This window comes from Coturnix japonica, chromosome 20 (assembly GCF_054131305.1).
Source record: "Coturnix japonica strain WE chromosome 20, WE-NBRP24, whole genome shotgun sequence".
Taxonomy (NCBI): Eukaryota; Metazoa; Chordata; class Aves; order Galliformes; family Phasianidae; genus Coturnix; species Coturnix japonica.
In genome coordinates this window covers 8,138,934-8,158,581 of record NC_140682.1, presented here as the reverse complement: position 1 = coordinate 8,158,581, position 19,648 = coordinate 8,138,934, and the positions used below count along the sequence as shown (strand labels likewise).

Genomic DNA, 19,648 nt, shown 5'->3' with positions numbered 1-19,648 from the left:
TAGTCAATGATTTCTCAGAATTCTGATACATATTCAATAGTTGTTTAGCATGCAGACCCCCTCTTGTTCTTATCAGGGGGATGCAACTCCTCTTCTGGTATTTACAACATCTATTCTCCTTCTTGCCTGATGTCTTCCGTGAGGTCTCACTCCTTATCTGCATCCTTCCTGCTCTCCCAGGCCCCTTGTTTCCTTTAAACAAAGAGGGAAGGAAGGGAGGGGTGCTCTGGGGGGGGAATGGGAGGAGGGTTGATGTCAGACTGTGAAATCGATTTTTTTAATCTTAATTCTGCTTCAGAAACAACATCTGATTCCCATGCTCTCTGCTTGGTATTTTGTCTTTTGATGCAAACACGTAAGCCCCATTGGTGCCTGGTTCAGCAGTTCAGCTTCCTTTGCGCCCTTTGCCTGGTTGTAGGGAAGGTGGCAGGCTCTGATTCAATGACGGTGTTGCATGGACACAGTATTTATCGCCATGTATCCAAAGGTGCAACAGTTTCTGGAGACCCGGGTGGGATCCTATAGGTGATGGTTCTCTCGCCACCAAGCATCCAGTTGCCAGCAGTGGGTGAGTTCACTGGGACTTTGGGGATGGGAGGTGCCAACTAGCAAGCCTTCAATATCTGCTACTAAAATCAGACTTGGAAGCACGTTACACGTGGGAAATACACTTGGTGCAGGAAAGGGGATTTCCTTAGCCATCAAAAAAAGATGAAACTGCAGATCTATCAACAAAAATGTAAGCACGTGACACTTGACTTGGCGGGTCTGTGGGAAGGTCAGCTTCTCCGTGTTTGTATTTCAGCCATCATCCTCCACACTGGAGAGGATTTATCTGCTTGGCTTGCTTAATTGCAGCACGTTTCACACGCGTGGATAACCTGTGCATATTGCGTCACTACCCCTGTGGCCTGAGGTGTTGCACCAGGCTGGAAATAAATAATGCCTTCTTGGGGTTGTTGAAGCTCTGCAAAAGTTTGCCAAGCAAAGTTGTGGATGCTCCATCCCTGGAGGTGTTCAAGGCCAGGCTGGATGGAGCTCTGGGCAGCAAGACTCTGTGGGTGGCATCTCTGCCCGAGGCAGTGGGGCTGGGGTTCTGAGTTCTTCACTGTCCCTTGCAAGCCAAGCCATTCTATGATTCTGCATTTCTATGATGTAAGCACCAGCCCCACACAGCCCTGGTGCAGTGTATCACAAGAGCAGCAGCCTGCGGGGAGCCACCACCCGGAATCACAGAGATGTGAGGTCACAATGCCCCATCCTATGACTGTGCTGAGCTGCGTCATGAGCTCACGAGGCCTGGCCGCAGTCTTGGCTCAGTGCGACACTCACTGTGGCTGCAGCGGTGGTGTTGGAAGCGTGGTGCAAGTGTGGGGGCGGCCATGGACCCTGCCCGCCTTGTCCTCTTCCTCCTATTGGTGGCCATGAGTTTCCAGGAGAGCTGTGCTGCTCCGTGGCGAGCACGGGGAGCAGGTGAGTGGGTAGAGATGGGACCCAAACTGAGCAGCTCTGGGAGCAAGAAGTCAGGCTGTGTCCCCACGGCCCTGTAGTACACTTGCCTGGGGCCTGCCTTCCATGGGGGTGTTGCTGGGTAGGGGGTGATGGGCAGCACTGCAGGAGCCGGGCAAGAGCCCGTGGCTGCGCTGCTCCCCAGGGCTGGCTCCAGCCATGCCAGGCTGTAGCTCTGCTAATTGCTGGCTGCAGCACAGCCTTCGTCCTGGGAGATGCCCGGGGAGAGTTCAGAAGAGGCATGCTGGGCGTGCATGAGCATTTCTGCTTCAGGCTCATGGCACTCCCCAGTTTCCAAGCCAGAGCCCCAGTCCACAGCCCAGGGGAAGAGACAGGTGTGCTTTCCTCCAGTGCCTCAGTGTGACCTTGCTGTCCATCAGAGGCCTCCCAGTAAGAAAGCCCTGGGGGGCTGCATCTTCTTCCACGTAATCTGTGAGAGATGTGGCACGTGGCCCGGAGAGAGCACTGCATACGCTGCCAGGTGCCAGCCTACGGGTCATCCCGTCCACCCTGCAACTTTGGAAATCATGACCTGAGTTATTCTCCACATCCAGTTACTGAGGGAGAAGGAGATCACACCATATAGTGCATATAAGTGGGAACTTATCTCATCTGTTCTTGATTCTAGATGATGAGCTTCGTGCTCCCTTTCCGGATGCTCCTTTGGATCCGGACTTCATGCCTGTGCCTGGGGGACAACCCAGGGGTAAGTTGTGTCTGTTTCCTTGGAGGTTGAAACGTTCATGCTCTCATGGTTTACCTGGGTGCAATTTTACTGGAGATCCTCTCCAGGTCTTCCAAGCCTGTTTGTGCCCGGAAGGGTTTGCACAGATGAGCCATGAGTATTTTTTCTCTCAGAGAGCTGCCACGTTTCAGTGGGAAGGTTACCGCTGCCCCTCTGCAGCTGAGGGAGCCCAGACCTTTGTATTTGGGCTGTGGCATTCCCCAACCACCGCCAGACCCTACAGGTCACTCAGGGAAAAGGAGGCCCCCACATGTGCCGGAAGCTCTCCTCACCTGTGTCTGATCACACTTGTGTCTGCAGGACCTGTCCCCTGTACGCTCTGCTACTCAGTTGATGCTGTAGTGTGTGACTAAAACTTTTCATGGGTCTTTGGTTGCAGAAGTGCCCCCAGTGTGGGCCTTGCCCGGTCATCGGTTTCCTCCTGTGCTGGAGCCCAGCTGGAATCCCAGCAGTGAGTACTCTGTCTTCACTGACTTGGCTGACTCGCCACTGATCTTCAGATCTTCATGCACATGATATTTAACTTCATACATTCTGTTAAGGTCCGGAAAGAGAAGAGGATGAATCCAAACAAGAAAAATACTCTCAGGGCTCATCCCGTCTCCTGAAGCGACTGCTGAAGGAAATGGAGAAGGCAGAGCGTGGTGGGTATACTTCAGTCTGTTCACTGTGGGACCTGGGAAGCTGAGGTGTGATATACAGGTGTGGGCAGGCTGTAGCCTGCACAGCAGGAAGGGATGGGTCAGAGCCGTGCTGCAGCCGTGTTCCGTGTATCACCTTGCAGGTGCTGTCAAGCACCAGAGCTGGTCTGCTGCCAGATGGTCTGCATCCAGCCAAGACCCAGAGGCAGCTGCTCCCCCAGCACAACCATTACTTGTCAGAGCTGCTTTGTGCAGTCGTTGGCACCCAGATGGCAGCAAGTGGCAAAGTGGCAAGCGCTGTGCTTCTGTTCATCCAAAGCCCTCCGTGCAGCTGAGCAAGTTCAAGGCAGGAGGAGCATCCCGAGCAGGGTTGGCTGCCTTTGCTAATGCTGGAAATGAGGTGGAGATGCTAATTCTGAAGGCTTGGACTGTGTGTTAGAGCTTGGATTTCAGCCTGCAGCTACCTGGCTGTGACGGGCTGGTGACAGCACAGTATGTGAGGGCCTTGCACAGGAGCTGATTCCTCAAGAGGTGTGAGGGAGTCAGCATTGTCCAATAGCTGGGAGGGCCCAAATGCCGTTGGGTAACAGAGGGGCTCACAGTGTACTTGGGGGGGGCCCTGGACTTTACCTGAGTTCGGGATTGGAGAAGCTCAGTTTTTGATGAGGGCACGTGACATCCCAATCCTACTGCCCTGCTTTCTTTCTAAAGGAACGGACCAACAAAGTGAGAGGGATGCACTCCAGGAAGGTGGATATCCCACACTGCCGGTCCCGGATGCGCTGCAGGAAGGCGGTTATCCCACACTGCCCGTCCCGGACAGAGGAATGCAGGCAGCACCAACTGGCATGCCAGGTAATTTCTGTCCCATGATCATACGGTGTCACGAACCAGAGTCACTGCGTGCCTGCAGGCTCTTGCTGCCAGCTCTTGCACACCAGGTCAGCAGCCAGACCTGAGCGTGTGAGCATAGAGCACATGTAAAAGAAGCAGGAGTGTTTCTCCCCTGGGCTGGCTCTGGCTGTGCCCTGTGCTGGCTGAAGCCTGACCTTCAGCCTGGGGGGCGTCCCACAGGAGAGCTCAGGACACGCATGCCGGGAAAAGCGTGAGGGATTCTGCTCTGTAGCTCTCCCCACAGACGAAGCCCAGACCCCAGGGTACAGCCCCAGCTCTCGGCCCAGAGGAGGACACGGGTAGTGCCTGTGCAGCCTCTCCGTACCCAACGAGAGGTGGAAGCAATCCTTCTTGTCCTCCGGTGCTTCGGCACCAGAGACGGAGGCACCCACTGACAAAATGACCTCTTGGGTCCATGAAGCACACTGAGAGATTATCTGTAGCACAGCTGAAGGTAACGTGGGACACTGTCTCATTTCTTCCAGGGATGAACACAGGCAAAAGCACAGAGGCTGCTGCTCACACATCTGTGCGGAAGCGCCACATTCCGGTGACGGTCTCAGCGATGCTGCTGCCTGCGCTGGTGCTGGCCGTTGGTGTTGTGATATGGGTGCTCAAAGACTACCTGTGAGTTGGCCTTTCCCCAGAACACCTTATTGCTGCATTTGGCAATGAAGCATTTGTGGTGCCAGGATCCTGGACGGCCAAATCAGCCGCTGGCAGTACACTGCCAGGACTTAGGTTGCAAAGTCTTTCAAGTTTCCCCTTATTTCCTGTCACTGAGTAGTGCTTTCTGAAACTCATTCTCACAGAGCACGCAAGAGGGAAAAGAGAGCAGCAGAAGCAGCAGATGGAGCTGGGGAAGGCAACGAGACAGACTCTGACCCAGTCAAACAAGAATCTCCGTAATAGCTCCAGTCCGTTCCATTCTGCCATTGAAGAGGCCCGAAGTCTTCAAGGTCATCTGGAAGACCAGGAGCTTGAACTGAAAGCCATGAAAAAGATCCTTGGGAACAGTCCTGAGTGCTGCCTTCTGTCAGAGGATGGCCCTGAATGTGAGAGCAGAGCTTTTGTCCTTCATCCTGCATACTCCAGGACAGGTATCACCAGCAGTTTGAAGATTCTTAGCTCGACACAGCTACATTCCTGTTGAGGGTCCTAATGAGGACCCAGAAAACGAGCTTCCTCTGACTGCCGGACAATGCGTAATGTCTTTGGAGATGTGGGTGAGAATGGCTGATTTCAGGGAGAGCTGACAGATGGCACAAGAGGACTGGTCCCTTCCAATTTGGTTGCGGAGCTTTCAGATGATGAACTGGATACACCTGGAGATCCTGTCAGAATTCCTGCATTGCTCCATCTGCAAGACTACCATTGCTCCACTCAATGGAACAACTCGATGTTGAGCAGAATGTGGTTGAGCTCCTTCGGGAACTCTCTGAGGCGACTGACAGCGGAACTGCATAGGTTTATTGTATATTAAAAACAACCAAACAACTGTCCCCTCCCTCTCCCTTCCCCTTGCTCCCCTCCACCCCTTCCCCCCCCCCCCTCCCCGACCCCCCCCCCTCAAAAAAAAAAAAAAGACAAAAAAACCCTAAAAAAACCCTAAAAAACCAACAAAAAACAACCCACCCTCAATAAAACAAAAAACCAAAAACAATTAAAATCTCAACGCTGTTCTTTTTCTGGGATACAATAAGGTGACACTTCTTCTAGCTTAGACTTTGCAATGAGTTTGTGTCACGGAGTTCTCTCTAGAGCTCACTCGGTGACAGTGGGAACAAACCTGGGAAGAGAAGGAACAAAGAACCTCCCCTCTCTAACAGCGCGGTGCGGCGCGGCCGAGAGGGGAAGGGAGATTGTGAGTGGGTCTAGGAGGGAAATAATGAAAAAAAACCAACGATCTGAGAATGAACAGCAGTTTAACGAACCCTGTGACACTAAACAACAACGATGTTGCAGAACGGCGGGAGAAAAGCAGACGACCACACCTGTCATTGACATGATCAGCTAATCTCGTTTATTCCTTGGCTGTGTGTACCTTTATAATACGGATAATTAGCTCATACATATTGCAAAAGTGGAGCTCATCATTGGTTCCCAATTACATACCATCCCCGAGTATCTTAACAGCTTGTTGTTATCATCCTGAAAGATACTCCCTTGCTGAGTTCCCAGAACCATGGCTAGTTTCTCACCATCACAGGGCATCCTGATGTTCTCACTGTCCTTGCAGGTGTTATGGCTGCTTGATTAACCGCACCGTGTTTACGACCCTTCTCAGCTAACTAGCTGGAAAAAGCACTCTCTACAGGACCCCACAGATTACCTTCAGAATTCAACAGTTAGTTCTGTTTCCTTTCTGAGTGCATAACAACCTGAGCAAATGAATTGAATGACGTGGCTTGTTAGTCTGGTACAAACTCTGCTGTACACTGGAACTTGGTCCATTTGTAAGCAGGACTTTGTCCATTTCTGCAGGACAGCAGAAAACCCTTTGTGCTAATCATGATGCCAAGAAGCAGAATGCAGCAAATGGCAGATGATCCAACTGCTTCAGGTGTTCATTTCCTTAAACCTGCAAATAGTTTTGGACTGAGAGTTTGTAAGCAGAACGGAGCTCTTAAAGCTGTCAGAGATTATTTCTGCACTGTTCAATTCTATCTGCATAACATACATAGGATCTCAGAACTGCGTTGCTTGAACTGGTGGAACTTGTTGAAGTGAACTGGGATGAGCAAGTTTTAGAACTTAGTCAGAGTGCTGTAAAAAATGGATAATCTCATGAGTATTAAGGTACAGGATTGCTATTTCTGCACTGAATTTGTTTTTACTTTACATGGCTGTGATCTGAAAGTTGCTTGAAACGCAGGCACCTAGGCACTGTTGTGTAACTGAATTTCACACATGATAGGTCCTGAAATATCCTGGAATCTAAAACTCTGACTTGTTTTAAGTCTGCTGCTTGAGTATAATCAGAGTCATAGTTCTGTGTGCAGTGTTTCTTTCCCTGTAATGCTCCACATCATTTCATTTTGGGAATATTGAAGGAAATGGACTATGTGCCATAACTGTTGTTAGAACAAAGTATGTCTGGTGTGATCTTATGCATAGGTTCTGTAACTGCTCTTCACAGCTCAGGTGTTTGACCTTCCTTTTGGTGAAGTGATGAAATACTGCTGGTTTCTATTTGTGCTTCTAGGCACCTTGAAGCTCTTAGGAATAGTACAATCGTCTCCAGTTCTTTTCAATGATATCAGTAACAGCTCGAGTGCTGCTGCCCACTAGGTAGACCCAAAGAAGCAGATTACAGTGAAACAACACACGAGCAGTGTGTTTCCATCAATGGAAAGTTCTTATTAAGCACGAATCACTGCAATTCGGATGACAGCCTTCTACATGGTAACAGTGATGGACACAAGGGGCTCATCCACGTTCATGCTCTCATATCTCCTGGCTCTGCTGAAGATGCTGACCTGAGCCTGCCAGACACAGCAGTCACCTGCCTGGATTGTGACCCAGCGCCTTTGCAGTGCTGCCCATCCCAAGCACAGCCCGAGTGCCCCAGCAGCAGCACCACCATGCAGGAGCAGGGCAGCATCAGTGAGGTGAAGCTGAGCATCTTAGATGGGGACTTAGAGTCAGGCTGCCAGTCCCAGGCACCAGGCAGCAGCACAAGCTCTGAGCCACTCTCATCTTGACAAGAGGAGTCCCATCTTCACCCTTGACCTCTCAAGCCCTCCTGTCTTTTATTGAATAAAGTCACTCTCATGCTCAATCATCGCCTTGACTGCATTCTGAGCCTTCATTCACAGGGATTGGGATGAATGCAACAAACAGCAAGGCAGCTCAGCTTGCAACACTCTGGCTGTGGGGTTCGTGCAGGCAGAGCTCTGGGTTCCCATTTTGCCTGGCTTTGGGATGTCTGCAGCAAGATCTCTACCATTTTGTATGGCAGCAAATAATCTCTAGCATCCAGGTTGCTGCTCATGATAATCCCAGTCTTCCTGGCTGTCGCTTTGTGATACCTTTCAAAGCCTTTTGATACTCTTTGATGCTTTGGCTGCTCCCTAACACCTCTGTCCTCCTGCCATGTTGACTCATGTCTCCCACTTTGAAGCTGGCTTTGCAGATCATCTCCAGCCCTGTCATCATCACGCTGCAGCAGGAGGTGCTCACCTGGCCCAATGTCTGGCAGTACTGCTTGTTCTGCAGATGAGCAGCTGCCTCCTCATCTCTTCAGCTACAGTAGTTTTTCTCAGGGCAGTTAGATGCAGTCATGCTCCTCTGGATTTGGTGTGTTAAATCCATGCTGCATGGCAGCAGTCAGTGCAATACAAAGGTGTTCTGTGTGCCACAGCATTTCTCCAGGGGCTGCCAAAGGTAGAAGCACAACACAGCACCATCCTTCTGACAGTAATGTCTGTGAGTGTTAGACATGTGAGCACTGCATCATCCCCAGCGTGTCAGTGCTTTTCCACACCAACCTGACTCTCACACTCTGCACTGAATGTAACTCTGCTCTTGTGGAGACAAATGCTTTCTGTCACATCCTCCATCCCTGCAACCATTTGCCGGTAGGCAGCTCTTGCAGAAGAATCAAGCAGCAGAACCTTTTGCTCACCCTACAGCATGCAAATGCTATGAAAGCAGAAATAACCTGGCATGCTCTGGGTCTGCAAGGCTGCACAGATGGGAGAGGTAGATTGTGTTTTTGCAGTGGAAGTTTCCAGTATTTTCAGTACATAGTGTAGGCCCTAACTGAATGTATAACCCTCTTGTAAAACAGCTGTATAAGTAGTTTTTGCACCAAGAAAGTTGCTGAACAGAGTTAAGTTCAGACTGGGGGCATTCTGACATGGGGAGAATTGAGACAAGCACAAGATAAATACGCAGGGTGGGTAGAGCCCAGCACAGGACAGAATGAATGTACTGACTTTTGGAAACATTGCCCTTCTCTGTCCGCAGAAAAGTACAAGGCAGACCTAAAAACAAGAGGTTGGTAATTGACCTTCTATGGAAATGAATCCTAGCAACAGTCTCGAGGAGTCTGTGAGCCTGAGATGCTCAACCAATGAGAGCCATGAGAGCATCACCTGCATTGGGTTTAGGACATAGAACAGAATTGATTTCACTGACTGGTGTGCAGTTTCTCCCTTGCCAATAGGGGATGTGCGCGCAGTATTACAATAATGAATAAGCACTGCTGCTATCGCTGCCATCTTTGCCTAACTAGAAATCTTTGACTTTGAGAGTTTCTCACACAAGGGGAGAGGGTAAGAAAGTAAAGAGGCACAGAAAACTAAGGGAAACTGCTCTTCTTTATCTTATCTATAAAAATTGATACAATTGATGCTGTTGTGCACTTTTTTTTAATTTTATTTTTAATTTTTTGCCAATGTCAGTTAGATTGTTTTAAAATATCCACACACCAAAATCTGACTACCAAGCAAATTTAATGAAAATGAAATGAAGGTGAGTTAGCGGAAAGCACAAGGCCATATTATATCAGGCTCTAGCAAATTTACAGGCAGTCACTGCACGAAGAGGTAGATTTGAGTTGCACATTATATGATTCCCACAAAGATTAATGAAATCTGAAGCTTTCAATATATTTCCCCTATAATCAAAAGAGAACGGATCCCCAGGGTCTGTCCCGCAGACGTTCTTTCCGTGGTCTCTGCTCCCACCTGCTGGCCAATACTCGGAACTGCCACTGTTGGGCGTTTGGTGCCGCAGGAAGCACAACGCAGATCTGAGTTCTGACCGGTCTACGCAGCAAATCCGCCAATCTTTATTGCGATAAGCCCTCCACATGGCATTGCGCATGCACTCGAACACGCAACAGGCATAGATTTCTCCTAACTCCTCGAGGAGCAGGCAAGCAGAACAACTGAGCGCAGCACTGCTTGTGATTGGGCCACCCCCATCATAGAGATGTGTGTTAGATCTTTTACCCACCCCTGGCTTTTTTGGCTACAAGGGCACACTGCTGGCTCATGGTCAATCTGTTGTCCACCAGGACGCCCAGGTCCCTCTCAGCAGAGCTCCTCTCCAGCAGCTCTTCTTTCTGCTTACACAAGGAAGATAGTCTTGTCAATGCAGAGAAATGAATCACAGAATCACAGAATGACCCGGGTTGGAAGGGACCCCAAGGATCATGAAGCTCCAGCCCCCCTGCCTGGAAGGGCCACCAAACTTCCATGTTTACTAATGAAATAAATGAAATAAATGACAAAATTTCCTTTCAGAGAGTTGCATTCACACCTTGACTTAGGTTTGTACAGCTTGGGCATTTGGTCAGACGTGTACTGAAGTCAGGTTTTTCTTTGATTGAGAAAGCATTGAACTAGTTCCTCATTGATGTACAGTTCCTTAGAAATGGAGTAGTCCCCACTTCAGACCAGCTCCTACTGGATCCCATTTCCTGAGAGTCCCCCAAGAAATTCTGGAGGAATCAGTTTGCTTTCTAATCTACCAACTGTCTGATACTTTCAACACCTTGAATAAATTGCCAGTTGCTGACTTGTTTCTTTTTGTAAATCTGTTGATGCACGCACAAAAAATGGATCAGAGCACGGGGTCTTATCTGGAGATGGGAAAACAATTGGATAAACAGAAAATTGTTTTTTGCAAGTTTTGCAGATCTGTAAGTGGCTTTTCAAGAGATTGTACCACTTCTGCACATTGATTGTCTGACAGTTTCCCTATGATTTTACTTAAAAATGAAGAAGCAATGAAAAGCTCTGTGCTCTGTGGGTGTGCATGGCTGGCTCTGCCCTTCTCATAGAGGAGAAAATCAACATTTTCACCCCTGGTTCCTACACTTAGATAAAATCCCCTCCACTTACCTGCAATTTTCCTATGTGTGGAAACAGCCTGACCTCAGATGGGGTGAAGCAGCTTCTATTTGTCCTTTCCCATTATTGAGGGAATAATCTGTATTCTTTTATCGTAAGAAGAAAGGAAATTTTGGATGAGGGAAGTACCTACAACATGTAGAGACTCTTAGGAAACAGAAAAATAAAAATAATAAAAAAATAAAAACAGTATCACAAAGAAAATCTTGAAAAGAGCCAAATAATAAGGGAAAATAGCTGACTGCTGCAGGTGCACTTTGAAGACCCACAACAGAGGAAGCTGAGGTCTCTCCTTCTTGTCCCTTCACTGTTTCTCAGTGTGCCTCATTGTGCCCAGGCGATGGCTTTTTTTATTATTTTACTTCTGTTATTACAGCAATTCACCTGCCAAAGAATTTAATTTGCTATGGAACTATATAGAATATCAGAGGAAAGACAGTGACAGTGCATGGACCCCCTTCTCTCTCCTCCTGGTATCTACATGTGCTGGAGAACTTCGCTTTTACCATAATATGCCTTGAAAGTGTTTGCAGCCTCATGATCTTTCTGGCTCTGCACAAACCTGCCTTCTCCAAGAGATTTTACTTTGAGATGTTGATGGCAGCTTGTAGTTTCCCCTTTTGGGAACCCTACTTGTCCTGGGCATCCTGATGTCTGAGTGGAGTCAGTCCTTGCTCTACAGCATCTTTCAACACCAAATATGCTGACCCCACTGCCAAGAGAACATTTCCTTGTAAAAAGCAACACAAAGAATTGAAGTCAGGGGTCATATTTGATATGGTCAATAAATCCATCCCTGGCTGACTTTCTTTATTAAGTTTCAGACATTTTTAATGAAAGAGCTATAATCTCTGTAATAAATTTTCTCTTGGTTTTCTATGTATTCAGATCTTAGTCTATGAAGAAGTAAAAGTGAATACAACTGAATTTACCATTGAATTGTAATATTTATTTCTTCTTCTGGTAGTATGTAGCAAATCATCTGTGCCTTACTGACTTCCCTTACTGACTGTGTTGCTAAATATCCTAATGGAAATCTCTTTTATTTGTATTTCTTTCTACTTTCCCCTGTTAAGGATTTCATGGCTGCTCTCAGGTCACCGTGGAGCCTTTTGTACTCCAGGCTGAACAGCCCCAGCTCTTTCAGCCTGTCCTCATAGGAGAGGTGTTCCAGCCCTTGAATCAGTTCTATGGCATGTATCAGTGACCTGTACATGCTCCAACAGGTCCATGTCTCTCCTGTACTGAGGACTCTGCATCTGGATGCAGTACTCCAGATGAGGCCTCATCAGCACAGAGTAGAGGGGCAGGATCACCTCCTTTGCCCTGCTGGCCGTGCTTCTTTTGATGCAGCCCAGGATATGGTTAACTTTCTGTGCTGTGAGAGCACACTGCTGGCTCATGTTCAGCTTCCCACCAACAGGAACCCCAGGTATTTTTCGCCAGGACTTTGCTCAATCCTTTCAGGCATTTCCCTTCCACTGAAAGCTTGATCCAGGATCTTGCCTTGTTCATGTGCACGGTGCTTTCTCACTTCATTGTGTGCACGGTGATTTCCCAAATAAGTCCAGATTTGCAGCATTTCCTTTCCAAAAAGAATTGAAGGTGGGGAATAAAGTGGGGAGGAGAGAGATAGATTCCAGCTGTATCTGCTGATCCATCTTTGCCTCATAGCAGGAAATAATCAAACACCTGTCTTAGTTCCTGGTGCTGTTCAAAGAGGAGCTCCTCATGAAAGATGAATTTCTTCCTCAAGTTCTATTGATCACAGTACCGGTCTGTTTATCAGTGTTCTGTTTTGGACCCCTCACTATAAGAAAGATATTGAGGCCCTAAATCTTGTCCAGTGAAAGGCCACAAAGCAGTGAAGGATCTGGAGCAAAATTAAGCTGGGCATTTCTTTTTTTTTTTTTGAGAACCAAAGCAATAATATTTTTATTTTATTTCTTTATTTATTGCTTACATCCCACTGAATGCAGCAAGAATATTCAGAAATATAAGTGTGAGGTGCCACTTCTCTCTTGCTGGTGCAAAAGCAGATCAAACCTCTGCACATCAGGAGCAAAAAGAGACAGATTGTGCAGAGCACTCCATAGCTGGGACTGCAGGAGGGCTCAGCCTGCTGTGCATAGCAAAGTTTCTCTTGTGTCCCTTGTCTCACTGCAGCTTTAAGGAATTCCCGAGGGGAGCTGCCTTAATAGCAAGTTGTACCACTTTTAAAGCTACATTTGTATCGCTCACACAGCAAGAGCTCTTGTCACATGGAAGCCATCGAATGAAAACACTGACGTGGCAAGAGAATAAGGCGAGATAATGAGAAATTAAGAGCATGAAAAGTAAATGCTCTAGAAAAGCTGACACTTCATAACACTTCAAGTGAACACTTGCCTGAATTTCAAAGTCGACCGATAAAAAATTATTTGCTTTTCTTATGTAACAGAAATAGATAAAGAATTCTGTTTGGATAGGAAAAGATTCCACTAGGCTGCAATTTACGTATGGATGCTCAATATTTAAGGAAATTGATTCTTTTACTTTGTAAAAGTGCTGTGCGTCACAGGGCAACCATGGGTCCTGTGATCCATCCTGCCCAGCCCCACAGCACGGGGCTCAGCTGTGACCCAGGAGCAGCCACCATCCTGTCCATGGCAGGGTGACCCTGCGCATGCCATCGTGCCCTCCACCAGGCCATGGAAACTGCATTTTCTTCTTCCCCCCCCCATCCCCAGAATGATAAAAGACAGACTCCATCAAGTCAATAGAGATGCTCCTGTTTCAAGGTGTGCAGAAATTCCCACCCTTCAGTGGTTTGAACAAGGACTGGTGACACGAAACAAACGGGGCTGCAGAAAGCAGAAAGAAATTGGTCTGTGCTTTATGGGGCACATCCTGGAGCTCCTCTGAGATCCGAGTTCAGCACCAATGGGATCATGCAGAGAAATCCTTAAGTCCGAGTTCAAAAGTCGTTTCTTCAGTGACCAAAGGGAAGTGAGAGCGCATAAGGAGAGAATACCACTCCCAGGGCTCAACGCAGCCATTCCCCTGCAGCATTTGAAGCACGGACTCAGATGTGAATGATCCAAATCCTTTATTACAAGTTCTCACATCCATTATAAACCTTCACAAGTTTTTTTTTTTCCTAACATATCCAATCAGAGCCGTGAGTCCCTTCTTCTCCTTCCAGAGGTGTCCTTGGTTCTCAGGCTGTTGATCTGGCTCCACAGCTGCTGCTCTGAACAGCTTTTCTTGTATTCCCACATTCCCCCACGAGCCCAGCGCGGGGCAGGGCAGGATAGAGCAGGGGATGCTCCAAGGGACCACAGGAGAGGTAGAAGAAAGCTCCAGTGTGAGACCAGGGCCTCGTCGGCCCCCTGAGCAGAGAAACATGAGCAGGGCAGCTGGAGAGGCTGCGTCCTCATTGACACTCCTGGGCTGAGCCTTCAGCCTTCTGAAGGGCTCCAGCCATGCACCATCGTTCTCTGTAGGATTGTCCTTCAGGTGTGCAGCCGTGGGGGAGTCGTGCAGGATCAGGGTCCAACCCGTCCACACTCCGCTCCTGGCACAACCATCTCCATCCTCACCCATCTGCAGCCCTTCCCCACCCCACTGCAGAGCAAAGTGGGTACCCAGGGAAGAGCAGAGGGTCAGCAGACGTTGCAGTTGGGATTCAGAGATCTGTGCAGGGAAGCTCAGGGTGAGCCAGGTCAGATGCGCAGCTCCGGCTGCTGCACAAACAAAAGAGAGTGGATTTCAGAGTCTTGCTGCCAAAATGCTCCCCAAGAACAGCAGGGGATGCCCAGCGCCAGGGAAGAGGGGACCCTGCATGGGGATATCCCAGAGAGCGGGCAGGGGACAGACTAAGACAGCAAGGTGAGAGGAAGGCACTGAGGGACCAGAAAGCTGCAAGATCCCCTCTGCCCTCTTCGCCCTCCAGGCTCCTGGCCCCACTCAGTGCAAACCCACCCAGGCCCAGGGATGACAAGTCAACACAGGGCACTCTCACCTCCTGCAGGATCTGGGGAGCACCAAGCCCGAGGCTCACCTGGAGGCAGTGAAGATGTGCTTGGAGTTGGTGCAGATGGCGTTGATGGGGCTGCCCTTTGATCTCCCCAACTGGGCCGAAGTTATCCATGTTCCAGACTTTGATCACGCCTCCTTGGTACGCACTCAACAACATGGGGCAGCCAGGGATGAAGGCCAGGGTACAGACCCAATCTTTGTGTGCTCTTGGGATTTGCTGTAGGTACATGGCAGAGCAGAGATCACAATCAGCCTCATGCACTCAGCTGCAGGGCTGCAGATCATCCACTGCTGCCCCAGAGTCAATCCAAATCACCAAGCTGGACGCAAGACTTGGGGCCTGAATCCTCTTCTCAGAGAGTAACATAGCAACTGATGCTCCAAGCCTATGTCCCAAGGGGAAGTGGCAGTTCTGGGTGCCCTTCAGTACACACCATAGGCACACGGAGCCACTTGGCACACACACTGCCAGATCCCCAGGCTGCCTTTCCAGGATAGCAGGACCTAGACCAGGTCCCTCAGCCTTCCTCCTTCCACACTTCCACATACCCTCGATCACAATTCCACATACCCTCTATTACACTTCCACATACCCTCAGTTACACTTTCTTATACCATCAGAACAGTTTGTCCCATTCAAACACCTTTAATACCATATAACGTTCCCTTAGCAATCCGTATTGTTCAGTTATAAACAAAAAGTTACTTTCTCTTTAACCCTTTTTCCTTTGTACATGATTCCACTATTTATACCCTCAATTAATGATTCATACTGCATGTGATGTTATGATGTGGAATATGGACAGCAACAGCACAAAACCATGACACAGTGTTACCGACCCAACAGGCTCCGACCTTAGAGCCGCTCAGGGCTTTGCTAGCAGATCTCAGCAAGGAGGCTCCCACCTCCGTCTTCGGCACTCCATGGGAAGATTGTCGGGGTCACTGAGCTGCAGCAATACAACAGGGCTGGCAAAAATGTTCTTGGTTGGTGTGAGAGAACCTGAGCTGGGGCTCATCCAAGGAGATTCAGCGATCACAGCTTCTAGTCCTGCACTTCACACATAGCTCCAGGCAACAGCAAATTAACTGTCCCTAAACACTGCAAAAAGAGGATGGATCCAATTGGATGGCCCCTGAGATAGACAAAACTCAACACCCAACACAAAACACAGTCCTCTCACCTGCTGGTCAGCAAACAACAGAGCACAACACACACCAGCATCCAGGACTCGTGCAAAAAAAGAAGAAAAAGAAATTGCTAGATGGTGTTTCTCAGAAACACAGAAGCACAAGCCAACTGGAAGATAGCTGCAATTATTCTTGAAAACAATGTCCTTTGTTATCTTGATGTGGCCAGTGTTGAGTGAAGCAAACAAAGTCAACCCGATTTTCTTACATTCAGATTAATCTGCAAGGCACAAAGTAATAAAGGTATGATTTTTATTAATAAACTGAGTGTTAGCAGCTGTCAGAAGAATGAATGTGTCACACACAGAGGTAAACTCCCACAGCAAAACTAGATGTAACATTTCCTATCTGTGTTTCATCCTCACAGGAAAAGCCTTTCTTCGCAAGATCTCCTGGAAGAGAGATGGTAAGAGACATGAAAACTGAAGGATCCGAGCACAGCTCTCCAGTAGCTCCCTCTGTACGTAGATGGTCGCAGAGACAAAAGGTCAAGTCCACTTTTGGAGGGAGCTTGGTGATGTTTACCACTAACGTTACACCACCTTCAGGTAAGTCTGCTCGCTTTCACATCCTTACAAAAGTGCATGAAATGGATCAGCATCCGCTTCTTTGGTTGACTGTTGCTTTTACTCTGAGGTCAAGTGATACAGGCTTTGCTGGTGATCTTCTCTACTCTATTGCTGTGGGTTTTTAAAATTACTATTTTTCCGCTTCAAAACATGCAACTTTGGCACTGTTTTCCCATTTCCAACCATGCAGTGAAATCCCGGTCTCATTTGGATGACAATAAGATGAACCACACTGCATTCTGAAGAGTACAAAACATGCTTGCTCTCTCCTTGGTTCTTGTGCACGGGGACACTAACACCAATTCAGTTCAAAGGAGAAATTTCCTCCAGTGACTCTTGTCCCCATGTCTTCCTTCATCTTCCATTATTTTGTTGTTGTGTTGCTGTTATTAGTAGTATTAGAAACAGTATTGTTGTTAATGAAGAGTCTAATGTCATCAAAGAAAGTTTGCAGAATCCTTTCTAATCCGGTTTTGAATTGCAAACTCAAAAGCAAAGATCTTGAATTCTGGATTCCTGGCTCTCCAAGACATAGGCAAAGAAAATGTGTTTCTTTGTCTTTTTCCACATGACACTTATGTCCAGGCACACAGCACTATAAGCAAGCAGGAGCTTTGCTGCCCAGCATTCCGGCTTTGCAAAAGCTAGAATAAACCACAACTTTTCTGCTTGCTTGTTTAAGTTCCAAGAACTCATATGAGGAGTTACAATTTAGTCAGTGTAATTATGATCAGTTCTGCATCTGTGTGCATACGTGCTGCTCTCTAGTGGTCATATTCTCCAGATCTTCCTTCCAAAGGCTTTCAATTGTGCTTTTCAATTTAATTAATCGCTAACTACAGACCCAGTTCTAACCAGCTTGGTTCCTGTTCTTTCTTCCAAGATGTCTGTGCTCCAAGGCTCCCGCTGTTGTTCAGGGGGTCTGTCTTGCGTGACAGGAACACATGTCCCAGCAACGTTGCTGTACAGGTGTCCTAGCAACGTTAATGAACAAGAATTATCCCTCAGAAGGCTATGCAGGACCAGCGGAAAAGTGCTGGGAGCCTTCTCCGTGCTGGTGCCGCCTTCTGCCTTTGGTGTCTCAGCTTCTGGATGGTCTCAGATGCCATAGAACAGACTGTCAGATGGGGGTCATCTTCCAAAGGCTGAAGGGCTGCAACAGAAGGAAACAGAGCAGAGATGGGACCCCCAGTCTACAGAGAGCCACCAGCTTCCACTCTGGGCCTTGCCAGCCCCACTCCTTGCTTTTCCTGGCCAGGAGGAGCACGGGAGACTGACGGGTCAGTGGAAGACACTGCTCAGGACTGCCATGAATGCTCCTCTGCCCCTGCAGCATTTCCTTGCAGCAGGGCAAAGCACAGCTGCATGCTGCCCAGCTCTGCCCCCAGCCCCAACACACACAGCACTGCCCTCACTCACCACTGCAGAGTTCATTCAGCATCTCCTCACTCTGCTCCCTGGCGTGCTTCCCAATCAGCCCTAGGGAAAGAGCTCTGTCAGACACCCACTCCCCAACATGCTGCCAGAAGCTCAGACCCCAACCCCGCCAGCCCAGCTGCTTCCCCTTCCATGCTGCAGGCAGGGACGGCACCTGAGGGGGGACCTGAGCAAGGCACCCACTGTGGCTACCGGCATGGGCAGGCTGTACCTGGGGGCTTCAGGGCTGTGCCTTCCTGCCAGGGCAGGGCCCAAAGAGGGACGCAGGGGTTGGGCTCACCAATGAATCTGACAGCCTCGCATCGCAAGGAGGCCTGAGAATCCTCCAGGTATGGCAGGCTCTGCTGCAGGTACCCTTCCACTCCCTTTCTGTCCTGCTGCAGCTGAAGAAGAGAACAAGAGCATGGGGCTTGCAGAGCAGCCACAGCTGCTGCTGCAACCCCTCCTCCAGAATCCCCTTTCCCCCAGCAAAAAGGTGGGGGCTGTGAGATTGTCCTCACCAAACACTTCATGATCCCCACTGTGTTCTTCTGCTGGGTCTGCTGCTTGAGCTCCTTCCACTTCAGGAACTTTGCACAGGACACAAGGGCTTCCCCAGATGCCTGCAGAACAACAGATGCAGGGACATGGCACCACACACACAGACACACATCCCAGTGTCTGAATGCTTGCTGAACTTGCTCTCAATTGCACATCACAGCTGAACTGTCAGCACACCACTGCCTGCACACTGCTCAGCTCTGAAATTCGTACCTGTGCTACGCTCAGGGTCTCGTCACTCATGTGAAAGAGCAGAGGGAGCAGGGCCCTGTGCACGATCTTCTTCATGCTTCCCTTCTGAGACCACAGCACAGCATCCATCACATCCATGAAGAGGCGGATGGAACCTTCTCGCACTTCAGATGATGCCTGAGGGAGAACAGGAGGACCTCAGACCTCAGCAGCACACTCTCACTGCCCATGGTGAGCATGAGTGTAGGCTGAGCCCCAGCACAGGGGCCTGACATCACCAAGAACAACCAAGCTGCACTAGCAGGGACACAGCCAGCAGTGCTACAGAGCCCACAGGACATGTCATTCCTGAGAGCCCAGAGAAGGAAAGAAAGGAGAAGACGCTCCTGTCAAGCACCCACCCGCAGAGCTCAGCCTCCCTCATCAGACTTACGTGATTAAAAAGAGGCAGGATCTTCTCAGCCAGCTCCAGAGCAAACGGACTGGCATGCCTCTTCCCCAGATGGTGCATTGCATTCCTGAAAATATTCAGCACCTTCACAGTAATGGCTGTGTTGGCAAACAGCAGGTTCTCCATGACGCCTGGAAGCAGGGCCCGGATTTCAATTGCCTGTACAAAACACACAATTTCCTTTCCATCAGGAGGACAGATGCCAAGGCACAGTGTTGCCCATTGCCCCAGCGCCAGGCTGTCAACATGAGGCCTTCGTTTGACAAGGTCCTGCTCACCGTCTCAGGTCTATCAGACAGCAGCACGAGACGTCTGAGCACCAGCCAGAGCACTGGCAGGCTTTCCACATTCAGAAGCTTCTGGAGCAGTGCTGGCTTACACAGCTCCTTCACCAGCTCTTCAGTGGGAGGCATCGCCTGAAACCAACACAGCAGTGAGAGGCAGGCAGAGGCAGCAGGACATCCTGCACCCTGCAGCTCCTGGCTGCTCTGGCAGCTCAAGGCAGGGCACTAGGGAGACACAGCCCAGCCTGAGCTACCAGTGCTCTGTAGGAGAGCACGGTGCATTGTCCAGTAACTCACAGTCAAGCGAAGGAG

At 49.1% G+C, this 19,648-nt stretch overlaps 1 protein-coding gene across 1 annotated transcript; it reads right to left on the bottom strand.

Moving 5' to 3' along the window:
• Nucleotides 1-16,101: 16,101 nt before the first annotated feature.
• Nucleotides 16,102-18,674, bottom strand: LOC146757549 (maestro heat-like repeat-containing protein family member 7). Its single transcript, XM_085520751.1, has 5 exons — nucleotides 18,623-18,674; nucleotides 18,370-18,471; nucleotides 18,150-18,252; nucleotides 17,852-17,911; nucleotides 16,102-17,585 (listed from the first exon to the last, which is right to left on the bottom strand). Exons 1-5 carry the CDS (start codon nucleotides 18,650-18,652, stop codon nucleotides 17,437-17,439), a joined length of 444 nt encoding a protein of 147 aa, XP_085376877.1. The 5' UTR covers nucleotides 18,653-18,674; the 3' UTR covers nucleotides 16,102-17,436.
• Between the last annotated feature and the right edge of the window lie 974 nt (nucleotides 18,675-19,648).